The sequence below is a fragment of the Balaenoptera acutorostrata genome, chromosome 10 (assembly GCF_949987535.1).
Source record: "Balaenoptera acutorostrata chromosome 10, mBalAcu1.1, whole genome shotgun sequence".
Lineage (NCBI taxonomy): Eukaryota > Metazoa > Chordata > Mammalia > Artiodactyla > Balaenopteridae > Balaenoptera > Balaenoptera acutorostrata.
In genome coordinates this window covers 41,778,643-41,799,436 of record NC_080073.1, presented here as the reverse complement: position 1 = coordinate 41,799,436, position 20,794 = coordinate 41,778,643, and the positions used below count along the sequence as shown (strand labels likewise).

The 20,794-nt window shown below is 49.7% G+C and overlaps 1 protein-coding gene across 3 annotated transcripts in view; it reads right to left on the bottom strand.

Moving 5' to 3' along the window:
- The window catches only part of LTF (lactotransferrin), a 29,339-nt gene extending 10,619 nt beyond the window's left edge, over positions 1-18,720 (bottom strand). For 2 of the 3 annotated variants that reach the window (XM_057555512.1, XM_057555514.1), the window contains exons 1-12: positions 18,650-18,720; positions 14,644-14,807; positions 13,215-13,323; positions 12,733-12,918; positions 12,246-12,393; positions 11,248-11,303; positions 7,783-7,961; positions 7,157-7,331; positions 6,043-6,197; positions 4,848-4,938; positions 2,321-2,368; positions 1,212-1,367 (exon numbers count right to left, since the gene is read on the bottom strand). In XM_057555512.1, the coding sequence (XP_057411495.1) occupies positions 1,212-1,367; positions 2,321-2,368; positions 4,848-4,938; positions 6,043-6,197; positions 7,157-7,331; positions 7,783-7,961; positions 11,248-11,303; positions 12,246-12,393; positions 12,733-12,918; positions 13,215-13,323; positions 14,644-14,807; positions 18,650-18,692 (1,510 nt within the window). In that variant the 5' untranslated portion in view covers positions 18,693-18,720. The remainder of the gene's footprint in view (positions 1-1,211; positions 1,368-2,320; positions 2,369-4,847; positions 4,939-6,042; positions 6,198-7,156; positions 7,332-7,782; positions 7,962-11,247; positions 11,304-12,245; positions 12,394-12,732; positions 12,919-13,214; positions 13,324-14,643; positions 14,808-18,649) is intronic. The other variant, XM_057555513.1, reaches the window with a different exon arrangement.
- Between the last annotated feature and the right edge of the window lie 2,074 nt (positions 18,721-20,794).

Here is a 20,794-nt window from a genome sequence, read left to right as displayed (position 1 = left end):
GACAGTTGGCACATGTGTTTTGCCCCTTCTCCTTCCCTTCCTTCATTCTGCACATGGAATGCAGAAGTGGGGACTGGACCCCCAGATGTGACATGGGCCATGAGCGACCTTGAGCACGGAAGCCACATATGTTTCAGAATAGCCAGATGTTTGAAACCTGGGCCCCTGACACCATGTGGTCGTCCTGCCAGCTCTGGACAATCCACCTCTGGACTTCACTCACGTGGGAGAGAAATAAACGTCTATTCACTTCTACTGGAGGTTTTCTGTCCTTGCAGCTGAACCTAATATGAACCAACCCACCACGTGATTTAAACCCACATTAAGGAGTTAACATGGATTAATACGGATTAATGAGAGAGGAAATAAAGGTGACAAGAAAGCCCTGCCCCGACGAGCAAGTAGCACCCATTATCAGACTCATGCAGCCCCTGCCACTGGAAGAACCACGCCACGTGCCGAGCTCTGGTTAGGGCTGGGAGTGTCCCACTGTGGTCCTGGCAGCTTGCCCACAACCTGGAGGCTGCCGTGGGGGTCACAGAGAGCGACACCAGTGTGCACTGCTAGTGAGGAACAGAGCCACACTAGAGCCCGCCAAGCCGGGATCGCAGACCCATTCAAAATGCAGCAGGGCCCCACTCGAGCAGACGCCTGCCCGGGAGGTGGGCCACGACAAGAACGTGGCACACAGCTCCACGCCACCAGGCCCACGGCAGGTAGGGCGTGGCTCACGTGTGGGGTGTGAGCACGGCGGGAGGGGAGACTGAGCCAAAAGCCTGGAGGTCTTACTCAGTTTCCTCTACAGCGTGGAGTAAGAAGTCAATTCTGTTTAGTAACAGAAGTCACCTTTCATGAGGAAGGCAAATGGCTTTTCCCAAATTGAGAAGCCAGTGCCTGGGAGGAATTTAGATCCGGAGCTCCAGGAAGCAAAAAATGACTTTTGCACTTCTCAGGACCTGCATCCATTCTTAGGGTGCAGAGAAACAGACTGATCCTCCAGTTTTGCGCCTTCGTGTGGGGCGGATGGGGTGTGGGAAGTGCTGTGTGGAGAAGCTGCAGAAGGCAGCCGCAGGGGGATCTTGCTTACACCAGAAAAGGCCTGTAAGCCACGGTCAGCCTGCAAGTCCCCACCCCTCCCCTCCCTGAGTTCTTCAGAGGACCCCAGCCTGCCCCTCAGGATGGCCGACCCACGACTCCCTCAGGACTCCTACCAAATTTGCAGGAGCCTGTCTGGTTGGCGATCAGGCCCATGGGGATGTTCCAGCCTGCAGTCCTGTCCACGGCAGTGTGGCAGGACTTCTTGCCTCTCAGAGAATTCCACGTGAGCTCATCATTTGCCTTCTTGACAACTGCCACGGCAAGATACCCTTGGACAAGAGAAGAGCCAAGTCTTAGCCTCCCAGGGCCTGGTCCATGGACTCTACTGCAGCTGTGTGCAGCCCAAGCCAACAAGGGTCAAGCAGCATCACCAGGCAATGATTCCCCCAGATGACTGGCCACTGTCTGATAGACCAACAAACTTTAAGCTGCTGCTCTATGTTAAGATGAGATTGATCTGGGTTATGACATGAAATAGTAAGCTGATCCTTGAAGTGATAGCTGGGGACTGTCCTTGACCAGCCAAATACTGTCCCTGAGTTATAAACTGGCAAGTCATTCTATTTTAGATGTGGGCTACTAAAGCCACAAACACTGACCAAGGAGCATGACCCCAAGAGTGCATAAATCGCCAACTGCAACATGCAATATACCAACTGCATCAGGCCAGAGCAGTGATGGCCGCCGGAATAAGTGCTGTGTGGATGCAGGGGGTGTGTCCCCAAGGACCTCCCTGTGCTGAGAGAGGGTCAATGGGGTGCAGTCCTCCTCCTGAGAGCACGCACCTGGCAGACTCCGCTGCCGGCGAGTGCAGAGCTCTACTGAAGCTGAGGAAGCACCAGCTCTGGCAGGCAGGTGGGCTGGTGCACAGGGCAAGGGATTTAGCACAAGGGACCTGGTTCCAGGCCAGGATTTGCCACAGTATTCTCAATGGCTGTGAGTGAGATCTGGGACACTGTTTCCGCATCCATATGAGATGGGGGTGTAACACCCCACCTTCTCCGCGGTCAGGACAAAATGAGGAACTCTGATATTTCTCTGCCATGTATGAAGGTCCATAGAAACATAATTATAGTTACTCATCTCTGAATGATTTGCATCTGCAAAAGAACTTACAGCTTCTATGGCTGCATCTCTGTGAGGTTTTTTTAAGCTCCCACCTCCTCCTCCTCCAGATACAAAAACTTACCCTTGACGCTGAAAGTGATTGATTCCAACTCACCTTCCGTTGGTCTGTGCACACAATCTGTGCTGTTGCTTTTGGAGGATTCTGAAAGAATAAAGACAAGCAAAACGTCATTAAACACATGTTTTATTGTGTTCATATATTTTTCAAAGATACACACATATCAAAGAACATATACTGGCACAGTTTTGTGTATATGTGTTTTTAATATAAATAAATGGCATTGTATTATAGACTTCACTAAGTTTCCTCCTTTTTTTATTTTCAACCCAATACTGTGTTTTTAAGCTTTTTTTTTTTTTTGGCTGTGCCACGTGGCTTGCAGGATCTTAGTTCCCCAACCAGGGATCGAACTTGGGCCCCGACAGTGAAAGCACCGAGTCCTAACCCCACTGGACCGCCAGGGAATTCCCTAATTGAAGTATAGATGATTTACAATGTTGTGCCAGTCTCTGCTGTACAGCGAAGTGACTCAGTTATACACATACCTGCATTCTTTTTTTTTTATATTCTTTTCCATTATGGTTTGTCCCAGGAGACTGGATATAGTTCCCTGTGCTATACAGTAGGGCCTTGTTGTTTATCCATACTAAATGTAATAGTTTGCATCTACCAACTCCTAACTCCCAGTCCATCCCTCTCCATCTCCCTCTCCCCCTTGGCAACCACACGTTTGATCTCTATGTCTGTGAGTCTGTTTTGTGGATAGGTTTATTTGTGCCATATTTTAGATTCCCCATATAAGTGATATCATATGGTATTTGTCCCAATACTGTGTTTTTAAGTTCAAACTGCCTTACTGTCTGTAACTCACTGAGCTGAGTTAGGGCTCCTAAGTTCACTGCTTCCAATGTTGTCACTGACATCTTCATACACGTCTGGGGACGTACCCAGGGGTGGAACTGCTGAAACTAACGTCTGGACAGTTCAATCACCACATAAACCAATCAACTATCTTTTTTGTTTAAGCCACATGGCAATGGGATTGTGTCATTTGCAACCAAAGTACTCCTGCCTAATCCTCGCCCATTGGAGGTGAGGGGCACCTTGTCTCACCTGCCTGACATCCTCTAGTTCCCTCTGGAGAGGCTAAGGATAAAGTAGCATTTCTTATGTCCCTTCAGCATGGGGAGATCCATGCTTTCAGACTCAGTAACTGGCTTCTCCTTGGGAAAAAGTCACATCACTCCCGTTTCATGTGATGGATAATGTGAATCTGTAGGTGTTGTTTTACTGGAAAAGTATTTTTAATTGGTTTATAATATTATGTAAGTTTCATGCATACAGCATTATATTTTGACTTCTATATACCTACCAAAAGTTTAGTTTCCATACATCACCTACAGCTGACGCCCTTTACCCCTTTCCCTCTCCCCCCACTCCCCTTTTCCCTCTGGTATCCACTACTCTATTCCCTGAATCTGTGTGTTTGTTTTTGTTTGATTTGGTTTGGTTTGTTCACTTATTTTTTTTAATATTCCACATAGGAGTGAAATCAGAAGGCATTTGTCTTTGCAGAATCAAGTCCAAAGAGACTGTCCCAGCAGTTCCATGCAGCAGAAATGCATATATGTGCTCACCAAACGACACGGACACAGATGTTCATAGCAACGCTATCCACAGCAGCCAACTGGAAATTACCCAAATGCTCATCCACAGTAGAATAAATAACTGCAGTGGAGTCACTCAATAGAATACTACAAAACGAAGTATAATGCTGAGCAAAAGACATTTTTTAAAAGCACATGCTGTGCAACTCCTTTTACATAGAGTTCAAAAACGGGCATAACTGGCTTCCTGGTGGCGCCGTGGTTGAGAATCTGCCTGCCAATGCAGGGGACACAGGTTCGAGCCCTGGTCTGGGAAGATCCCACATGCCGCGGAGCAACTAGGCCCGTGAGCCACAACTACTGAGGCTGCGCGTCTGGAGCCTGTGCTCAGCAACAAAAGAGGCCGCGATAGTGAGAGGCCTGCGCATCGCGATGAAGAGTGGCCCCCACTTGCCGCAACTAGAGAAAGCCCTGCACAGAAACAAAGACCCAACACAGCCAAAAATAAATAATTAATTAATTAATTAAATTTAAAAAAATGGCAGAACTGATCTGTGCCATCTGAAGTCAGGAGTCATTACCCTTGCTGGAGTAAGGGGGCTGGTGACAGGAGGACACAAGGGGACTTGTGGAACCTGCTGTGTCTGCTCTGGGCACTAGCGCTTGGGGATGTACCACTTCGTGAAATGTCCTTGAGTTGTACACTTGTGTGCACTTTTCTGCATATATATTATACTTTTTATTATACTATACTGCATTTATATTATACTTTTATACTAAAATCTTTTTAAAAATTAAAAAGAGGAAACCAACCTGGGCTTTGTCAGTTCTCACTACAATAGGCTGTGTGGGTAACACAGCCCCTTTCATCTATTCTTTCCCCTGATTCTCCTGTTTGAATGTATCTGTCCATTTTAATGTCTCTACTTGGACCCACCAAGTGGGGTTACTCCTCTCTACCCCACTCCCGAAGCCCTGAGGGAATAAACCAGAGAGGACTCTTCTCCACTTACTTTGGTTCTCTGCCAGGACAGGCACCAAACCACACTTGCCCGCAGTGTAGACATATCCTCCATCTAAGCTCAGGGCATCAGCTTCTCCTTTCTGCCAAGACAAAGCATATCTCCAGCACCACAGTGAGGCTGTTTCCTGTCCCGCCTGTCTTTACAGCTCTGAGAGAATGGCTGTCAGGTCCCCCAGTAAAGCAGCAAGGGTTGAAGTGAGCACCCCATGGAAACGCCCTGTGCACTATTAATTCTCTACCAGCCCTACATGCCTTTCATGCTGTCGCTTCCATTGGAAAGACCCGGCACAGGTAGCCCGGTCCTCTGAACGAAATCCCTTTCTGCACTTGGAGCACTATTGGATGCCCTCCTGGACCAGCCTCCCTCACTGAGGAGACAGAGGGGAACAGCTGGTCTTGTCTAGTCGCTGCTCATTAGCACTACACTCAAAGTGCTACACAGAAGCTATTCAGCAAGTGAGCAGAAACAATTAAAATTCGCTCACCATCAGAATGAACGAGCCCACGCTCCAGAACTAGAACATGGATTCATCAAGATTGTAAAACTCCCTCTTTGACTAAGTAATAATTTTTTTTACAACATTATTAAAGCTAATAGGAGATGTGGATGAAGATTTCTATTCAAGGCTGCACAGCACAGGGTTATTGATAACAACAAAATACGGAGACAAAGAAGAATAGGGTCATGACTAAACTGTGCCACACCATATAAAAGATATCCTGAAATCACTTTTTAAAGTGTTTTCAGAGAATGTGTCACGTGGGGAAATGGCCATGATACACGGTTAAGTGAAAAGGACTCAAACTACATAACTGGAACGACCCAGTACTGTTCCGAGCCTAAACTGAGATGAACCGAGAAATCCTGGAGTGGGAAGTTAGCAAAACTCTAACTGTGGTATCTCTGTGTGACGTCCCAGTGTTTTGTTTGTTTTTACATCACATCTTTCTATATTTTCCAAATTACCTGCATTCATCGCAACTTGTTCTTAAAATCAGGAGAGCGGAAAGCCCACAGTAAACAGATTGCAGACAGAAAGCTGTGCCTGTTCCCACACTGCGCAGGCGCGAGCAGACCCCGCCCCCGGGGCCGTAGCGCCTCTAAGGTCCGCCTCGCTTCAGACCAGATGCCTGTGACCTCGGTCCCGCCCGCACCGCCCGCAGGCCCGCCGCCGGCCACCTACCAGCACCAGGGCGATGCAGTCGTCGGTGGTGGAGGCCGAGGCGCAGGCCACGCTCTGGCTGCTGTGGAGGCTCCACTGCTGGCACTTGCGCTGCTCCTCAGGTCCCACTGCGCACCACACGACCCGCGCGCGCCGCGCTTCCACCTCCGCTGCAGCTGCCCGGGGACATGGCGGTCGGCAGGGGCCCTGAGCCCAGCGAGGGACACCCAGGCCCGCTGACCTCCCTGGAGCGCGGGCTCCACTCAGAGCGCCCTTCCTGCCCCGACGCTCCCTGGGCGGGAGCTACTTCCTCCAGGGAAGAGTGGAATCAGACACCTGCGCCTCTTCCCATCCACGTGCTCCTCTCCCCCCTCCACTCTCAGCTCCCCAAACCCTTCTTCAGGCATAGCCCTCCTTGTGTCTCATTTCTGTTCCTTTGGAGGCTTCCCTGGCTTCTAATCCACCCTTCAAGCTTTAGTGTAATGAAAGAGATACCGAGATATTGCCTAATATCTCTGTCCTACGGGATAAAAGCTCCAGGACACAGAAACAGTGGCAGCCCCAAGAGATGGCCTAGGGGACCTTGAGCCCTGTCCTGACTTCCCCTAAGGCAGGCAGTCGCCACCACTGACAACAGCGCAGCTTCCCAGTTCACCCAGACTCCCTCTGAAGCCTCCAGTGGAGAAGCAGCCATGGCTGAGCTGGCCCAATGTGGTATCCCAGCCAAGTTCAGGGCCCAGGCACTGGGCCGTGTCCCACCAGGCCTCTGGATTCATCCCAGGAGGGGCCCTGGCTCTCTTGGTTCATGTTCATACTTCTCACTTCCTGGGAGGCAAACTGACTATTCCGTCAGGGCTGGGGAGCCTGACGCACACAGAGGCCTGTGGCAGTATTATCAGGAGGCAGCACATTCCTTTGGAGACACTTTTCACCTGACTTGGCCCACAGAAGGTGGTCACACTCACATCAAACCTACCATGGTGAAGACCTCCAGTGGCTGGGAGATGGCCAAGTGACCACTACAGAGCAGGGCCAAGCTGCCCATGGGGTGGGGGTGAGGTGCTCCCCGAAGGCCTCACCCATGGCTCACCACCCACACCAGCCTGCCCTTGGGGCCTTACTGGTCCTCACTCACTTTCCCTCAGGCCCTGCAATGCGGTGAGGTAGCGGAAGCCCAGGTACAGTCCAGAATCTATCTTTGAGGGGATCCTCAAAAACCCAAGGGCAGAGTCTTTGAACAGCAGGTCCTTCTGCCCACGAGGCGAGCCAAAGAGCTGGAACCCCTGTACACTGCTTTTTCCAAACTTCTCCTAATTAAGGGAAAAGAGAATTATGATGTCAGTGGTAAATAGGAAACAAAAACACGATGTTGAAAAAGAATATCTGGAACTTAGGGATGATTCTGAGAGGAGGAACCTTGGTTGACTTCCCCCCATAGAGGGACTCAAGCCATCCCTGTGACATAGCTCAGTCATGGCTTCATCTTTAAAAAGCTGCTGGGTTCCAAGCACCTTAGAGTCCTGAGAATATTGCATTGTCCTCCCCCTGCTTCTACTCCAGCCCATGAGACACCGCCAGTCCGTAATGCTAGAAGGGGCTTCATTGTTCCTGCTGCGTGGAGTATGGCCTAGAGACAGGCAAGCCACTGCATCTGTGCAGTGAGGCTACAGAGGGCTTCTAGGGTGGCGGGAAGTTAGGGAAGGAAGGAAACCTCCCCACCACCAAATCCAAGCAGGTTGGGGGTACTCTGGGTGGGGATACCTGTGCCTTGCGGAGAAGCTTCCAGATCAAGTCCTCCTTGCCATCCACACTTCGGGCCACAACAGCATGAGAAGGGATCTGGGCTAGGTGGCACTCCTTGAAGGCATCCACTGGCTTCCGAGTATTGTTTGGGCAGAGCAGCTCATACTGGTCCCTGTCAGCCTTCTCTGGCAGGTTCTCTAGGGAAAGAGGGAGGTGGAGGGGAGCCCAGATGAGGCAACCCCAGGCAGTAGCCATGAGCTGTAGTCCCCCTTCCCCCATAGAATTTCAGCTGGAGGAGACATCTTACACAGTTGACAAAACTGGGGGTCAGAAAGGCAGTGGATTGCTTCAGAATATCCAGAAAGGTAAAGACAGTGCCCCAAAAGCATTAGGGGCAAGCCCATGTTCCTCTGATTGGATCATACAGGCCCTGGGGTTGCTGCAAATCCTGCCTGGCAAGCCAAGGAGGCTGAACCAGACCCATCTGTTTCCACAGCAACTCCACCTAGAAAAGGGTCACATGATGGAGACAAGCCCAGGGGGCCGGCCAGGGGCTGCTGCCTTACCCACATCTCTAGCAAGAATAAAAACAAGAAAAATTTTAAAGCAAGAAATACAGTTGAGCCACTTCTCAACACTTGGGTGTATCAAAAGAAGAGAAAATATTATTTTTATGAGTGAGTTCATCCCGATTTGGAACTGTTAATCTGTATCACATGTAAATTGCTTCAGAATACATAAAGTGACGGAAACTGACCCAAGTTGTTTTATGAGCTTAGTATAATCTTGATCTCAAAATCAGAGAAAGAAGTACAGGAGGGAATAATTACAGACCTATTTTACTTACGAACATAAACACAAAAATCTAAAATAATTAGCGAACCCAATATAACAGAGTATTTTAAAACTAATAGATCAGGATTAAGGTTTATCAGTTTATTCCATTCACAAAAGAATGGCTGAATGTCAAAGAAGCTAAAGTAATTCATGACAAGAATGGGTTAAAGGAAAACCATGAGATCATCTTAATCATAATAGGTGCAGAAAAAGCATTTATATGTTCAACATCTATATGTGCTTTTTTTTTTTTTTTTTTTTAGTTTTGGAAAACTAGTAACATAGAGAACTTGGCAAAGGTATTAAACTTGATAAACGCCACTTATCAAAATATCTACAGCAAAACCATACTAAAAGAAGAAAATTTAAACAGTCACTTCAAAATCAGGAACAAGGCAAAGATGTCAGCTGTCACGTTGCCAATACAATATCAGACGACCTGGATTTCACAATTTACTAAAGAAATAAGAGATATAAACACTGGGAAAAAGACAAACTCTAATTTTTTAAAGATGAGGTACTCACCTACATAGAAAAGCCAGTGAAACCAAGAAAAAACTAATAAAACTAACAAGAGAGTCCAGCAAGGCAACACTACAAAAATCAAGTGTTACTCTCATTAGCAATAATAAGACAGAAACTAATACAGAATATGATACTATAATAGCAGCTAAAACCATTAAATAGCTGGTAATTAGCCTCATTAAACAATGCAGGAAGGAGTTCCCTGTGGGCCTAGGGGTTAGGATTCGGTGCTTTCACTGCGGTGGCCTGGGTTCAATCCCTGGTTGGAGAACTGAGATCCCGCAAGCCATGCTGTGCAGCCAAAATAAAACAGAAACAAAAACAAACAATGCAGGAGACCAAGAGAAAAATGTTAAGTTCTATAAGTTCTATTAAGGGACATAAAAAGAGGTGTGATCAAAAGGGAGAGATTTATCATGATCAGGGATTGGACAGTTTGACATAAATATGTCAATTTTTCATGAATCAATTTAAATTCAATACAATTCTACTTAAAGTATGATGTTTTTAGAAATTCAACAAAATAATTCTAAAATTTTAGTTAGAAAATAAATAGCAAAGTGTTGGGGGAAGGCGCTTGCGTGCACACTCTCTCCCCAGACCCCCACAAGCTATTAAGAACCACTACAAGCCAGAGTAATAAAAGCAGAAAAATACAAATAGACAAATGAAACAAAATAGCTCAGAAACTGATCCATGATTATAAACAAGCTTGATGTATAGGAGGCTCCACATATCAGCAGGAAAAGGGTGGAATTTTTTACAGTCGTTACTGTAAGGAAAATGGTCTCACTCTAAAGGGGAAAAATGCTGAAGCTAAATCCATACCTGATTTCCTAGGTAGAGTACATATGAACAAACAAGTGTGTGTTAGGGAGGGGAGTCTATAAATCTTATTGTAGAAAATCTTTATGATTTGGAGGGAAGAGGGCATCTTTAAAAGTCCCCAAAACACAAACCAGCAGGGCAAAAGTGACCAATTTGACCTTATCAATATCAAGGGCTTCTGTTCAACAAAGGTGCTACTGACAGATTTTTTGACTGAGAAAAGATTTTCCTAAAGTCTAGAACCAACAATGGCTGGATATCTAGAGAGAAGGAATGCCTAGCCTTGAATCAAAATTATGAAGAAACAGACATGAAAATCAAGAGGAAAATAGTCAAAGATCATAAAAGAAGAAAGGGAAGCCCAAACTACTAGCAAATATATTGAGATGATCAAACTCACTAGACGTCAGAGAAATGCAAAATAAACCAACAATGACATATCTATTGCTTTACAACCATAGATAATAAAATGTGATGTGTGTGGACTTCCCTGGTGGCGCAGTGGGTAAGAACCCGCTTGCCAGTGCAGGGGACACGGGTTTGATCCTTGGTCCGGGAAGATCCCATATGCCGCGGAGCAACTAAGCCTAGTTAGTTGCAACAACTACTGAGCCTGCGCTCTAGAGCCCGCGAGCCACAACTACTCAGCCCACACACTGCAACTACTGAAGCCCACACGCGTAGAGCCCGTGCTCCACAACAAGAGAAGCCAACACAATGAGAAGCCCGGGCACCGCAACGAAGAGTAGCTCCCGCTTGCTGCAACTAGAGAACGCTCGCATGCATCAACGAAGACCCAGTGCAGCCAAAAAAAAAAAAGTGATGTGTGCTTTCCATGGAGCATTTCTCATCTATTAGAACCACTGAACCAGACAAGTACAACGACACGGATAAATCTCCAAAACAAAATGCTGAGTGGAAAACCTTGATCACATCATGATCGATAATGATCAGTAAAGCTTCTGTGAGCTTAGAATCCAGAAACACAAACCAGCACTACACATTTTGCAAGACCACATATATCTCGGAGGACACGTGTCAAATACGTTGGCATGGGCGTCTTTGAGGGGGAAGAGAAAGACAGCGGGCATGGGAGATTTGAAGAAAACTGATCGTTTAAAATATGAAATAACATAAAATAAGAGCTATGCTCTGTAGGGAACCTTGATGATCATGTGCCAGGAAGTGAGGAGTCAAATTAGCTCACTACTTGGAATTACAATAAAATGAAATGAAATAAAATAAGGAAAGAAAAGGAAAGGAGGCAGTACCCGTGGCTCTTCCTCCTCTTACCAAACACTGTACTGTCTTTGACGAAAGCCACATCTCCAGCCCCGTCTTGCAGACACCTGTGGGATGAGAAAGCCCCAGAAGGGTCAGCACAGAGCGGCCCTCCCCGACTTCTTCCTTATGCCTCCCTGTGGAACAGGGTCCTGGGGCTTGTCTTCTGTGGGCTCCTGATCTGTGGCGGGCAGGGCCTTCAGGCTTTGGGGCATCCCCACTGCGAAGGCTTCAGGGGTCACCTCCAGGTGAATTCTGAGGAAGAAGGGCTCAGGTGCTGGCCGGAGACCCCTGCTTTCTGCTTTAAGGGCTGAGAGGGCAAAACTTTGTCCTTCTATGTAAAAGAGTTTTGAAGCCTCTACACCAGGGGGTAAAAGTAGTGTCCTTGGCCATGTAGCTTTTTTCTCCCAGGACTAAGTGGCAGATGTGCCCTGGCCAGAGGAGAAGCCAGGAGGCCTCCCTGCGCAAAATGCCTGAGTCCGAGAGGCAGATGGGGGAACAGGAGCAGCGTCAGTTGGGCGGGGGGTTTGCAGAGAGGGGATGGGGCCGGTCAGTCAGGCGGAGCCCACCGCCTCCTGGCTCTGGGACAGGCCAGGCTCTCCTGCCTGGCCAGGAGCCTGGGACTGGTCTTCTCATGACAAGACTCCTTCAGTCCCTCTGTGGTTATGGAGGGGACAGAGTCAGCAGGAGGAGCCCAGGACAACAGCGGGACAAAGCCCGATTCAGGGCTCTCTGGGGAGACAGAAGGGGCCGCTGGCCAGGTGGCTGTTCATGGGGCCGGTGCAGAGGTAAGAGGGCACATGTCGGGCCTGGGGGGCTAGAGGGGAAAGTGCACTGGGAATGCGCAATGGGCACCCTTTTCGGACTCAGTTTCTCTGTCTGCACAGCAGTAGGACTGGACCTCCTTGATGGTCCCCACTAGCTGACTGAGCTCTGTTTGGGATCAGAGAAAGCGCTTCCTAGCCGGAGGACATGTGGGCCACTGGGGAGAAGAGGACAGTCTCACTCACTTGAAGGCACCAGAATAGCCAAAATATGGTTCCTGGGAGGAGCAGGCGCATTTATTTCCCCCTGTCCCTGTGCACAGTTGACAGAGGTTGGGGTACTCTTTTCCATCCACGCAGGGAACACAGCTGGCAGAGAAGAATTTGGCCACAGCTGTGGAACAGAGAGAAATGAACCAGAGTGTGAGCCCACCGGGCCACAGCCAGTGGCACCCCCCAGTGCGCGCTCCCTCCGCCCCTGCCTGGCAGCCTTTGCAAAGCTAGGAGCTCAGAGAGATGTACTTTGGCTGAGAACAGATTCACCTGCCACCTCCCAGGGCTGCTGATGCGGGTAGACCTGCCCCTGCAGGTTTCACATCAGTTAACTTCACCCCTGCCTTGGAGTCATCCCACATGTTCACCTGGGCCACCCCGAAGGGGCTTGTGTATGTGCCACGGGAGTAGAGACCCCAGCCTGAGATCACCCCCAACCCCCCTCCCCCAGCCATCTTACCTTTCTGGAGGGGCTCAGGTGGCCCTGTCCAGTTCAAGAACGGGCGAAGTATCCCCATAGGGATGTTCCACCCGGCGGACCTGCCAAGGCCCGTGTGGCAGGACTTCCGGCCTTGTAGCTGGTTCAGCTGAAAGTTGCTGCCCTTCTTCACTACAGCCACGGCATAATACTGGGTTTGGGGCTCTGCTAAAGGGCAGAAAGAATCGAGAGCTCTTAGCCTGGACCGGAGGGAGAGAAACAGCCCACCCTGACCAAGCCCCCAGTGGGAAGGGGAATGTGTGCTGCCGTTTCATCTGGTCACCGCAGCCCAGAGCCTGCTCTGTTTCCCCGGTGGGTCAGCGACCGGCCCAAAGAGCCCAGGGACTCCGTTCCCTGTAAGTGTGATGTTGCCCGAGACACCACCTCTGTGCCTCATCCGCTCTGACTCCACGGAGCCCAGGGCCCAGGCCACCCCAACTTCTGGGTCCCCAGGGACAACTCACCCTTTTCCGTCCCGTAGACCTCCGCCGCTACCGGCCGCAGTTTGTAGGGGTCCAGGCCTGCCTCAAACACCAAACCGCCATCCAGGGTCACAGCATCTGCCTTTTTTGCCTGAAAGCAGAGGCCAGACCGGCTTCAGGAGAAAACCCGCCCTAAGCCACTCAAGTGAACTTCAGAAGGTCAGAAGGCTCCATGGCTGGAAGGCTCTTCCAAAGGGTCAGCTTTCAGTCACGTCCTCGCAGGTGCCATGAGAGCTGGCACAAGCCCAAGGCCCCTCTTCTTTGGGTAATGAGCCCCAGTGGAACTGCTTTAACTCCTGAGGCTGGCGGGTGGCCGCTTTTTCACGTGGCTTAGATCTCTCCGCGGATCGCAACCTTCGCGGTCATTTATATTAAAAGTTGTTCTAGATGCTTTCTCCCCTGTTTTTTGCTCTATATTTATTTCTTTTAAGTTCTTGTTTATTGAATAGAAATTTTAACTCTTAATATATCTTAAATTTATCATAATAATAAACCATGTTCATTCTCTTTGGCATGTTACTCCTCATATGCTTACCTATTTCTCATATTTGCAACCTGGTATAGATAATATTTTGCGGACTGTTTTATTCGTCTAAAACTGACTACATTTTCTTACTTCTGTAGTGCCTTTATTGATTTTATTGACTTCATGATATTTTATTATAAATTTAAAAAATTCCCTCCAATGTTCACCACTTGGGTTCCTTCTAACTCTTTGCTGTTAAAACTGTACTTTTACGGACAGCTTTGTCCTCATAGTTTGTTTTTCCTTCTGATGACCTGTTGCCTTCGGATAGGCATCTGAGGGTGGGATCACCCAGACAATAGGCATTTTATCATCAAGGCCTTGGCTGTCATTGCCATTCTGCTTTCCAGCTGATTCCTTTCTGATTTGGAAGGCCACTCACTATGAAGATCAATTTCACTACAGAATCACCAGTGGGACAGGGTTTCATTTTATTAAGGGTTATTATTTAGGAAATGCAAGTGCTAACAAATTGCTTAGATTTGTATTTCTCTTGATTATTAAGGGGACCATTTTCATTATGAACTGCATCTCCTCATATTGTTTTTCTTATATGATCCTACGTTTCTTACCAATTGACTTAGTTCTTTATCGAGTGTAAATAGCAGTCACTTGTCAGAGCTGTTGCATATTCCCTCTGGTGCTTTCAAATTTTTTGCTTATTCGCAATTTCTGTGGCCATCCCAGTTTCCCTACACATGGTTCTCCACTTCAGAATGTTCATTTCTGCTTTCAAAATAGCATTGTGTCCTACGAGAGAGGACGGCTCCCAGCTTACAGGTGTCCAGGAAGAAGAACAGAGGGAGCAGGGAGAGCACATATTCTATTGCACTCGGATCCTGTCCCTTTCAGTCTGGTCCCACCCAACCTATGGCATGGACTTACTGCAATGGCCTGGATACATTCAAAGCGAGAGGTCCTCCTCACACAGGTGACAGAGGGAGTACCCAGTTTTTTCATCCTCCATTGCCATCGGTAGCATTTTAACCACTCTGGTTGTGATATGGCGCACCATCGAACCTTTTTCTTAGGGACAGCCAGACACAGTCCTGGGAGAAAGAGGCCGAGGAGTGAGGGCTCCACCACTGCCCATGGAAGAGACCGCCTCACCCTCTCATGGAGTTGTCCTCCCCTTCCCTCTCCATTCTGTGGCTAAGTCAGGCCACTCTCCTCAAATGGAGGTGTCTTTTTTTTTTTTTTTTTTTCACACACACACACACACACACACACACTGTATTTTATTTTTACAAGAGATAAATAGACTGACACCAAGCATTGTACATGGATGACCACAACAAAAGCAACAATGATTGCAATTACCAAACATGAAACACACTCATACTATGAATGGAGGTGTCTTGCTAGCCTAATGACAACACCATGCTGGCCAGAGGGCTGTAATTCTCAACAAATTAGAGGAGACAATCTGGATTGTCTCTCTGGATTCTTTGCCCTCCTATGACTGACATACTTCCTATTCCCTGAAAAAAAACAATGATGCTGCCTTCTATCAGTTCATGGAGTTTTTCCACCTGCTTTCTCCCCCTGGAACCTGGGAGGCAGGCAGGGAAGGGATTATTACTCCTGTGTTTCTGGTGTGGAATCTGACTCTTGAGGACACTGAGTGATGGCTGCTCAGCAGTGGCAACGTCCCACCTGGAATCTGGGTCTCTCTAGATTGTTGTGGCTACGAGCATCTCCCAGAGGATGCCAAAGGAACAAAGGAAAATACACCGCACCCCTTGTCAGTAGTTGCAGTAGGTGTTGTCAGTTTGGGTCAGTTTGCCTGAGTTATCACCATTCACCACTGTGTCAGAGAGAGGACTCTTATGGGGGGATGGATATGTTCTAAAACTGATTTACCGTGATGGTTGCACCACTTGGTAAAATTACTAAAAATCGTTAAATTGTACACGTTAAATAGGTGAATTTTATGATATGTAAAATATAACTCAGTAAAGCTGTTACCAAAAACAAAAACAAAACAAAAAACTCTTGGTTGCAAAAGCCACCTCCCCTTTAGGATGTCCTTTGGGGTGGACCATTCAGCCCTCTGCCACCTCCTATTCATGAGCCGTCCCCCTGCGCAGTCAGACCCACCAGGGTATTGAGACACCCGCCAAGGGTGTGGCTGCCACACCCTTCCTCCCCCAGCCATCATCCCAGGGAAATCTCTGTGGGTGTGATCTATCCTTGGAAACCTTCCTGGAACTGTCCTGAAGTGAGAATTAGCCTTATCAGATTCAGCCATTTGTGACCCAATAGCATGTCCTGGATGCCCTCTGTATACACAGCACTGAGTGATATGCAGAGGAACGTGCAAGCAGACAGCACCAGCTCTCATCTCCCATCTGGAGAGGCAAAAGCCCAAAAAGAGGACGCTAAGTATGATGAATGTTCTAGAAGAGAACAAATACCAAGCCAGGAGTGATGTCCCCATGACCTCAGCCAATAATGGGGGGGCGGGGGGGCATTCCAAGAGGTGGGAACAATGGGCCACGTGCACAACGACGGTTGCAAGCACATTCTACGCAGGTCTTTACTCAGCCCTTCATGTGTTCTGTCTCCTTCAACCCTCCCAGCCCCTCTTTATTGTGAGTTTTGCCAATATCCGCATTTTCCAGGTGATGAAACTGTGGCTTGAACTAGTTATGTGGCTTGCCCACGGTTTCACAACTAATAAGTTAGGATCTAGGATTTGAACCTAGGCAGTCAGACACCAAACCCCCTGCCTATTTAGGCTAACTGGGTTAGAGACGGGCTGCCATGGAGATGGGGCTGGTGAAGTGTTTGGGGTCAGATCATGGAGAGCCTCCAGTGCTGGCCCAAGAAGGTCTTATTGGGAAGCAGTGGAACAGTGACTCATTGGGAGGGCAGGGACAGGTGGACTGAAGCCTGGGAACCAGGCAGAAAGGCATCGAGAATGGAGAACAGGGCAGAAATAAGGCGTTGGTGTCAAAAGTTAGCTTAGTAATAGATGGGACCTGTGGGTGAAGGGAGAGAGCCAAACGAAGACCATGTCTCAAGCTGGGGGGAGGGCGTGAGCAGGGGCAGGAATGGGAACCTGGGGAAGAGCTCGTTTGCTCCCCTGGGAGGGGATGAACCAAGATACTAAAGCATCACTGAGAAGTTTTCTGAGATCCACAGTCCCCAGCCCCCCAAACACCAGGGCTGGGTGCAGAACACAGCATTCTGCTCATCCCCTCACCAGCTCCCACCAGCCAGCTCTGAAGCTATGTGTCCCTCTCAAGACAAAATGCTCCCTGAAGCAGGTCTGGGTCTGGCCCCTCCTGTATCCCCAGCCCTGCTCCTGATCTGTCTCAGCCACTCAGATGCTGCCCACCTGAGCCTCGATGGAACCTTCCTGAAAGTACAAATCCTCAGATTCCTTCTGTGCAGACATGCAGTGCCCCGGTCTCAAAGGCAGGGGCTGGGATGGAGTTACTCTCCCCACCCCACCCAGCCTTTGCCAGCCAGGACACCCATGAGGAGCAGGGCAGGAATCCCCTAGGGCAGCTGCCACTCCTTCCGCTGGGTAGGACAAGGGATTCCGTGACACTTTGGGACATTGGCCACCATCCCGTGGACTGCAGGATTTAAACTGCAGACCTCTGTGGGGGCCAAGACAACCAAAGATTCAAGTGAAAATGGAACCCAGTGGTGCAACTCTGAGCCAGAATCCAGACCACCGCCCGTGACCACCTCTAGGAAAGCAAGGCTTCCTACCCCTCGGGCCTCTCCCAGGTGGCCCTGACCCTGTGCTGTGGGCCCAGCAGGCCACGTGTCAGGGAGCAGAGGCGAAGTTGGTCCTGAGCAGTTGGTCCTGGCTAGGCCAATCCTGCCTTAGAGAAGAGAGAAATAACCAATACCCATGGGAAGGAATTTGGAGAAGGGGACCAGAAAAGACAGGGACAGGTTTGGGGGCATAAGCTCATTGCTATCCTTTAGCCACCCCTTTTCATCCAGGAAGCTCCCAGCCCAGCGTAGATGCCCTAGGACAGGAGGAGGCTGCACTGGGCTGCCGCCGGGGGGAGGGGGTGACGCCTGGGCTTTCACTCTGAGCCCCATGCATACACACTGCCTAGGTGCTGACGCCCTCGAGCCCTTACCGCTGCTGCCCTGGACCCTCCCCCTCCGCTGCAGGAAGCCCTGCCCTCACATTTACATCACTAATGTCCGTCATAGGTGAGTGTCCTCGGAGCACCCCAGAAATTATTTCAGATACTTGGGTACAGAACTAACAATTGTTTAGTCCCTTCTATTTAGTCCCCTTCTAGTCCTGGCACATTAAAAACCAGAAACCGATCACTTCTCTCACACCCTCTGGCAGAAGGGTCCCATCAGCAGGGTCTGTGCCACCACCCCTGACCTTCTGCAGTGGGAGGCTTGTGTACACCTTTGCCTACCACAGAGCGGGTGGCCCCTGCCCCCTCCTCACAGCTGTGTGGGAAGAGGACTGGACCATTTTTAAATGAAACCAAGGTTCAGAAAGACCCTCTCTTGCCCAAGTTACATAGTCCTTGCAGGAGCTGGGATCCCATCTCCAGTCTCCTGTGTGTCTTGGGCAAGTCACTCACCCTCTCTGAGTCTCATTTTCCCCCCACGTATACGCATGTAACAGTACTATGGGTAGGACAAAATGGGACACGGACCTGGAAGACCCTTCGGGGAGCTCTGCCAGCTCCAGGGAAAAGACCCCACCTGCTTCGCGGAGCCCTGCTCGGGCCCCTCCCCAGGCGAGTGGGCGGGAGCCGGCCCACTCCCGGGCTCCTCCCCCGCTGCAGGCGCTGGTGCCAACCTGGCGGTGCGCGGGACCGGGACGCGCACACTGAGGGGCCAGAGGACCCGTACGCCCACCCGGAGTGGCGTGCCCCCAGGTACCCGCACTCACCAAGGGCCCCAAGGGACAGCAGGGCGGGGAAGAAGAGCTTCATGTCTGGGCTCTTGAGGCGACTCCGGGGAACGAAGGGTCTGCCACCTGCGCTCGCTCTGCACCTGTTTATCCAGCGCTTGGTGACCTCACGAGGTTAGCCACGCCCTGTGGCCCAATAAGCGCCCCGTCGCCTCCCCCCTCCCCAGGTCTACTAGTTCCTTGAAGGGAAGCACCAGCGGGGAGAGGACAGAGGAAGCCTGAATAGTGCCTGGGCTGGGTTTGGCACACCCGAGAGGATACACAGCCCACGCCCACCTCTCAAGTCTGCCCCGGTGCTGCCTGGATTTGGGATGTTTTTCCTCTCCCACTAGTCTGCAGCCCCTGGGGAGTGGCGGCCCCTAAGTTTTGCCCTCCCTCTGGTCTCAGTGCTTCCTAGAGAGTGGGACACAGAGGAGCGGTCCTAAGGTGAATCTTTGTGGATCATCTTGACTGTACAGATGGTACCTAAAGTGCCTGGGAGCCAGTTAGGGCAGAAGGGTGCCCCTCCATCGGCACGCGGCAGCCAGCCCAGCGTTCGAAAGAGGACGCGCTGCCTGGCCCGAGGTCCGCAGCAGGCTGGCACAGCTAGCAGAGGTAACAGAGGCTGCCCATTGTCTGACCCAGGCTGCCCATGGGGCCCTCCTGGCCCTATTGAGACCGCAATACAACTCCCAGAAAACAGAGCCAGAGGCCTCAGTGACCAACAGCTGTCTCCCGGTTCCCTTATTTACCGATGTAAAGGATATCCTACCACTTGTTTTTGTTTTGTTTTGTGGCAGTATGAGATGGGAGGTGGGAATCTCATTTTGATAAATGTCCTATTTTGTCCTCAGTACACAAGCTGACCCTATTTCAGGAAGCTGGTTTTAAATTCTAAAACTAGAATTCTGCTTCTACATCTTTTAAATACACTCCCCTGATGCACAACGGCTCACATACAGGGGTCTCCAGTGCAGCCCTGCGTATCATTCACTGGTTGCAAGCAGACTAAATGTCCATCACGGAGTGTGTGTGCGTGTGGGGTGTCACACAGAGCAGGGGTCCCCGACCCCCGGGCCGCGGACAAGTACTGGTCCGTAGCCTGTTAGGAACTGGGCCGCATGGCAGGAGGTGAGCAGCTGGCAAGCGAGCAAAGCTTCATCTGCTGCTCCCCATTGCTCCCCATTGCTCGCATTACCGCCTGAACAATATCCCTGCACCAGCACCCCCCTGCCCCGTTCCATGAAAAACTTGTCTTCCACGAAACCGGTCCCTGGTGCCAAAAAGGTTGGGGACCGCTGACATAGAGCATGGTGCTGTGCCTACAGTGGGACACACTGGAGGCCCCAGAAAGAGCAGGCCACCCTGCATGTATTGGTGTGAACTTAGCTCCAGGAGATGCTAAGTGAAGAAGTCAGGTACTAACAATGAGGGAAATCGCAGGTCATCTAAACATGCCCTCTAGTGTTTAGTCTGGACAATATGTTATTCTGAAATCTGCTCGTCCTGAAAAGCTGGTCTCGATTCTTTGCTTAGACTACTTGGTACAAAAAGCATTTCTTGGAGCAGAGGGGCAAGACCTAGGGAGACAGCACTGTTGAGAGTGGGCATGTGGCGAGTAGCACTTGGCCATGGAGAAGCAGAGCCAGCCCAAGTCTTTGAGGCCCTCAAGGAGGCTGTGGGGCCCTTCTGTCTTGGGTGTGGATCCTGCCAAGGCACGAGAGTGGTGTCTGACCAGGGATCCTGCTTGATGGGCACGAGAGTGGAGTCCAAGGTTCAGCACTAGAATCACCAGCCAGGCTTTGGGGTGACAGATCCAGGGTCTCTCATTGTTTGGAAATATAGTGTCGCAACATTAAAAGTTGCTTTCATCAATAGTTGCAATAAGCTGTTTCAAAAATAATGAAGTAATACAAAATTGGCTAGTTCTCAGGAGCACTGAAACATCTTTTTACGTAAATTAGCAATTTGGCTTTGCCTTTCCATGATTATAAAAGAATTAAGAAATGTCACAACCCATGTCTGTATCTCCAAGTGCAAATTAGAAAAAGGATGTGCTGGGAGGTCAGAGGCCTCTAGAGCCTCTTATGTCTGCTGGCAGGAACACAGAGAACCTGGGGCCAAAACCGAAAGGCTGAGCTTAAG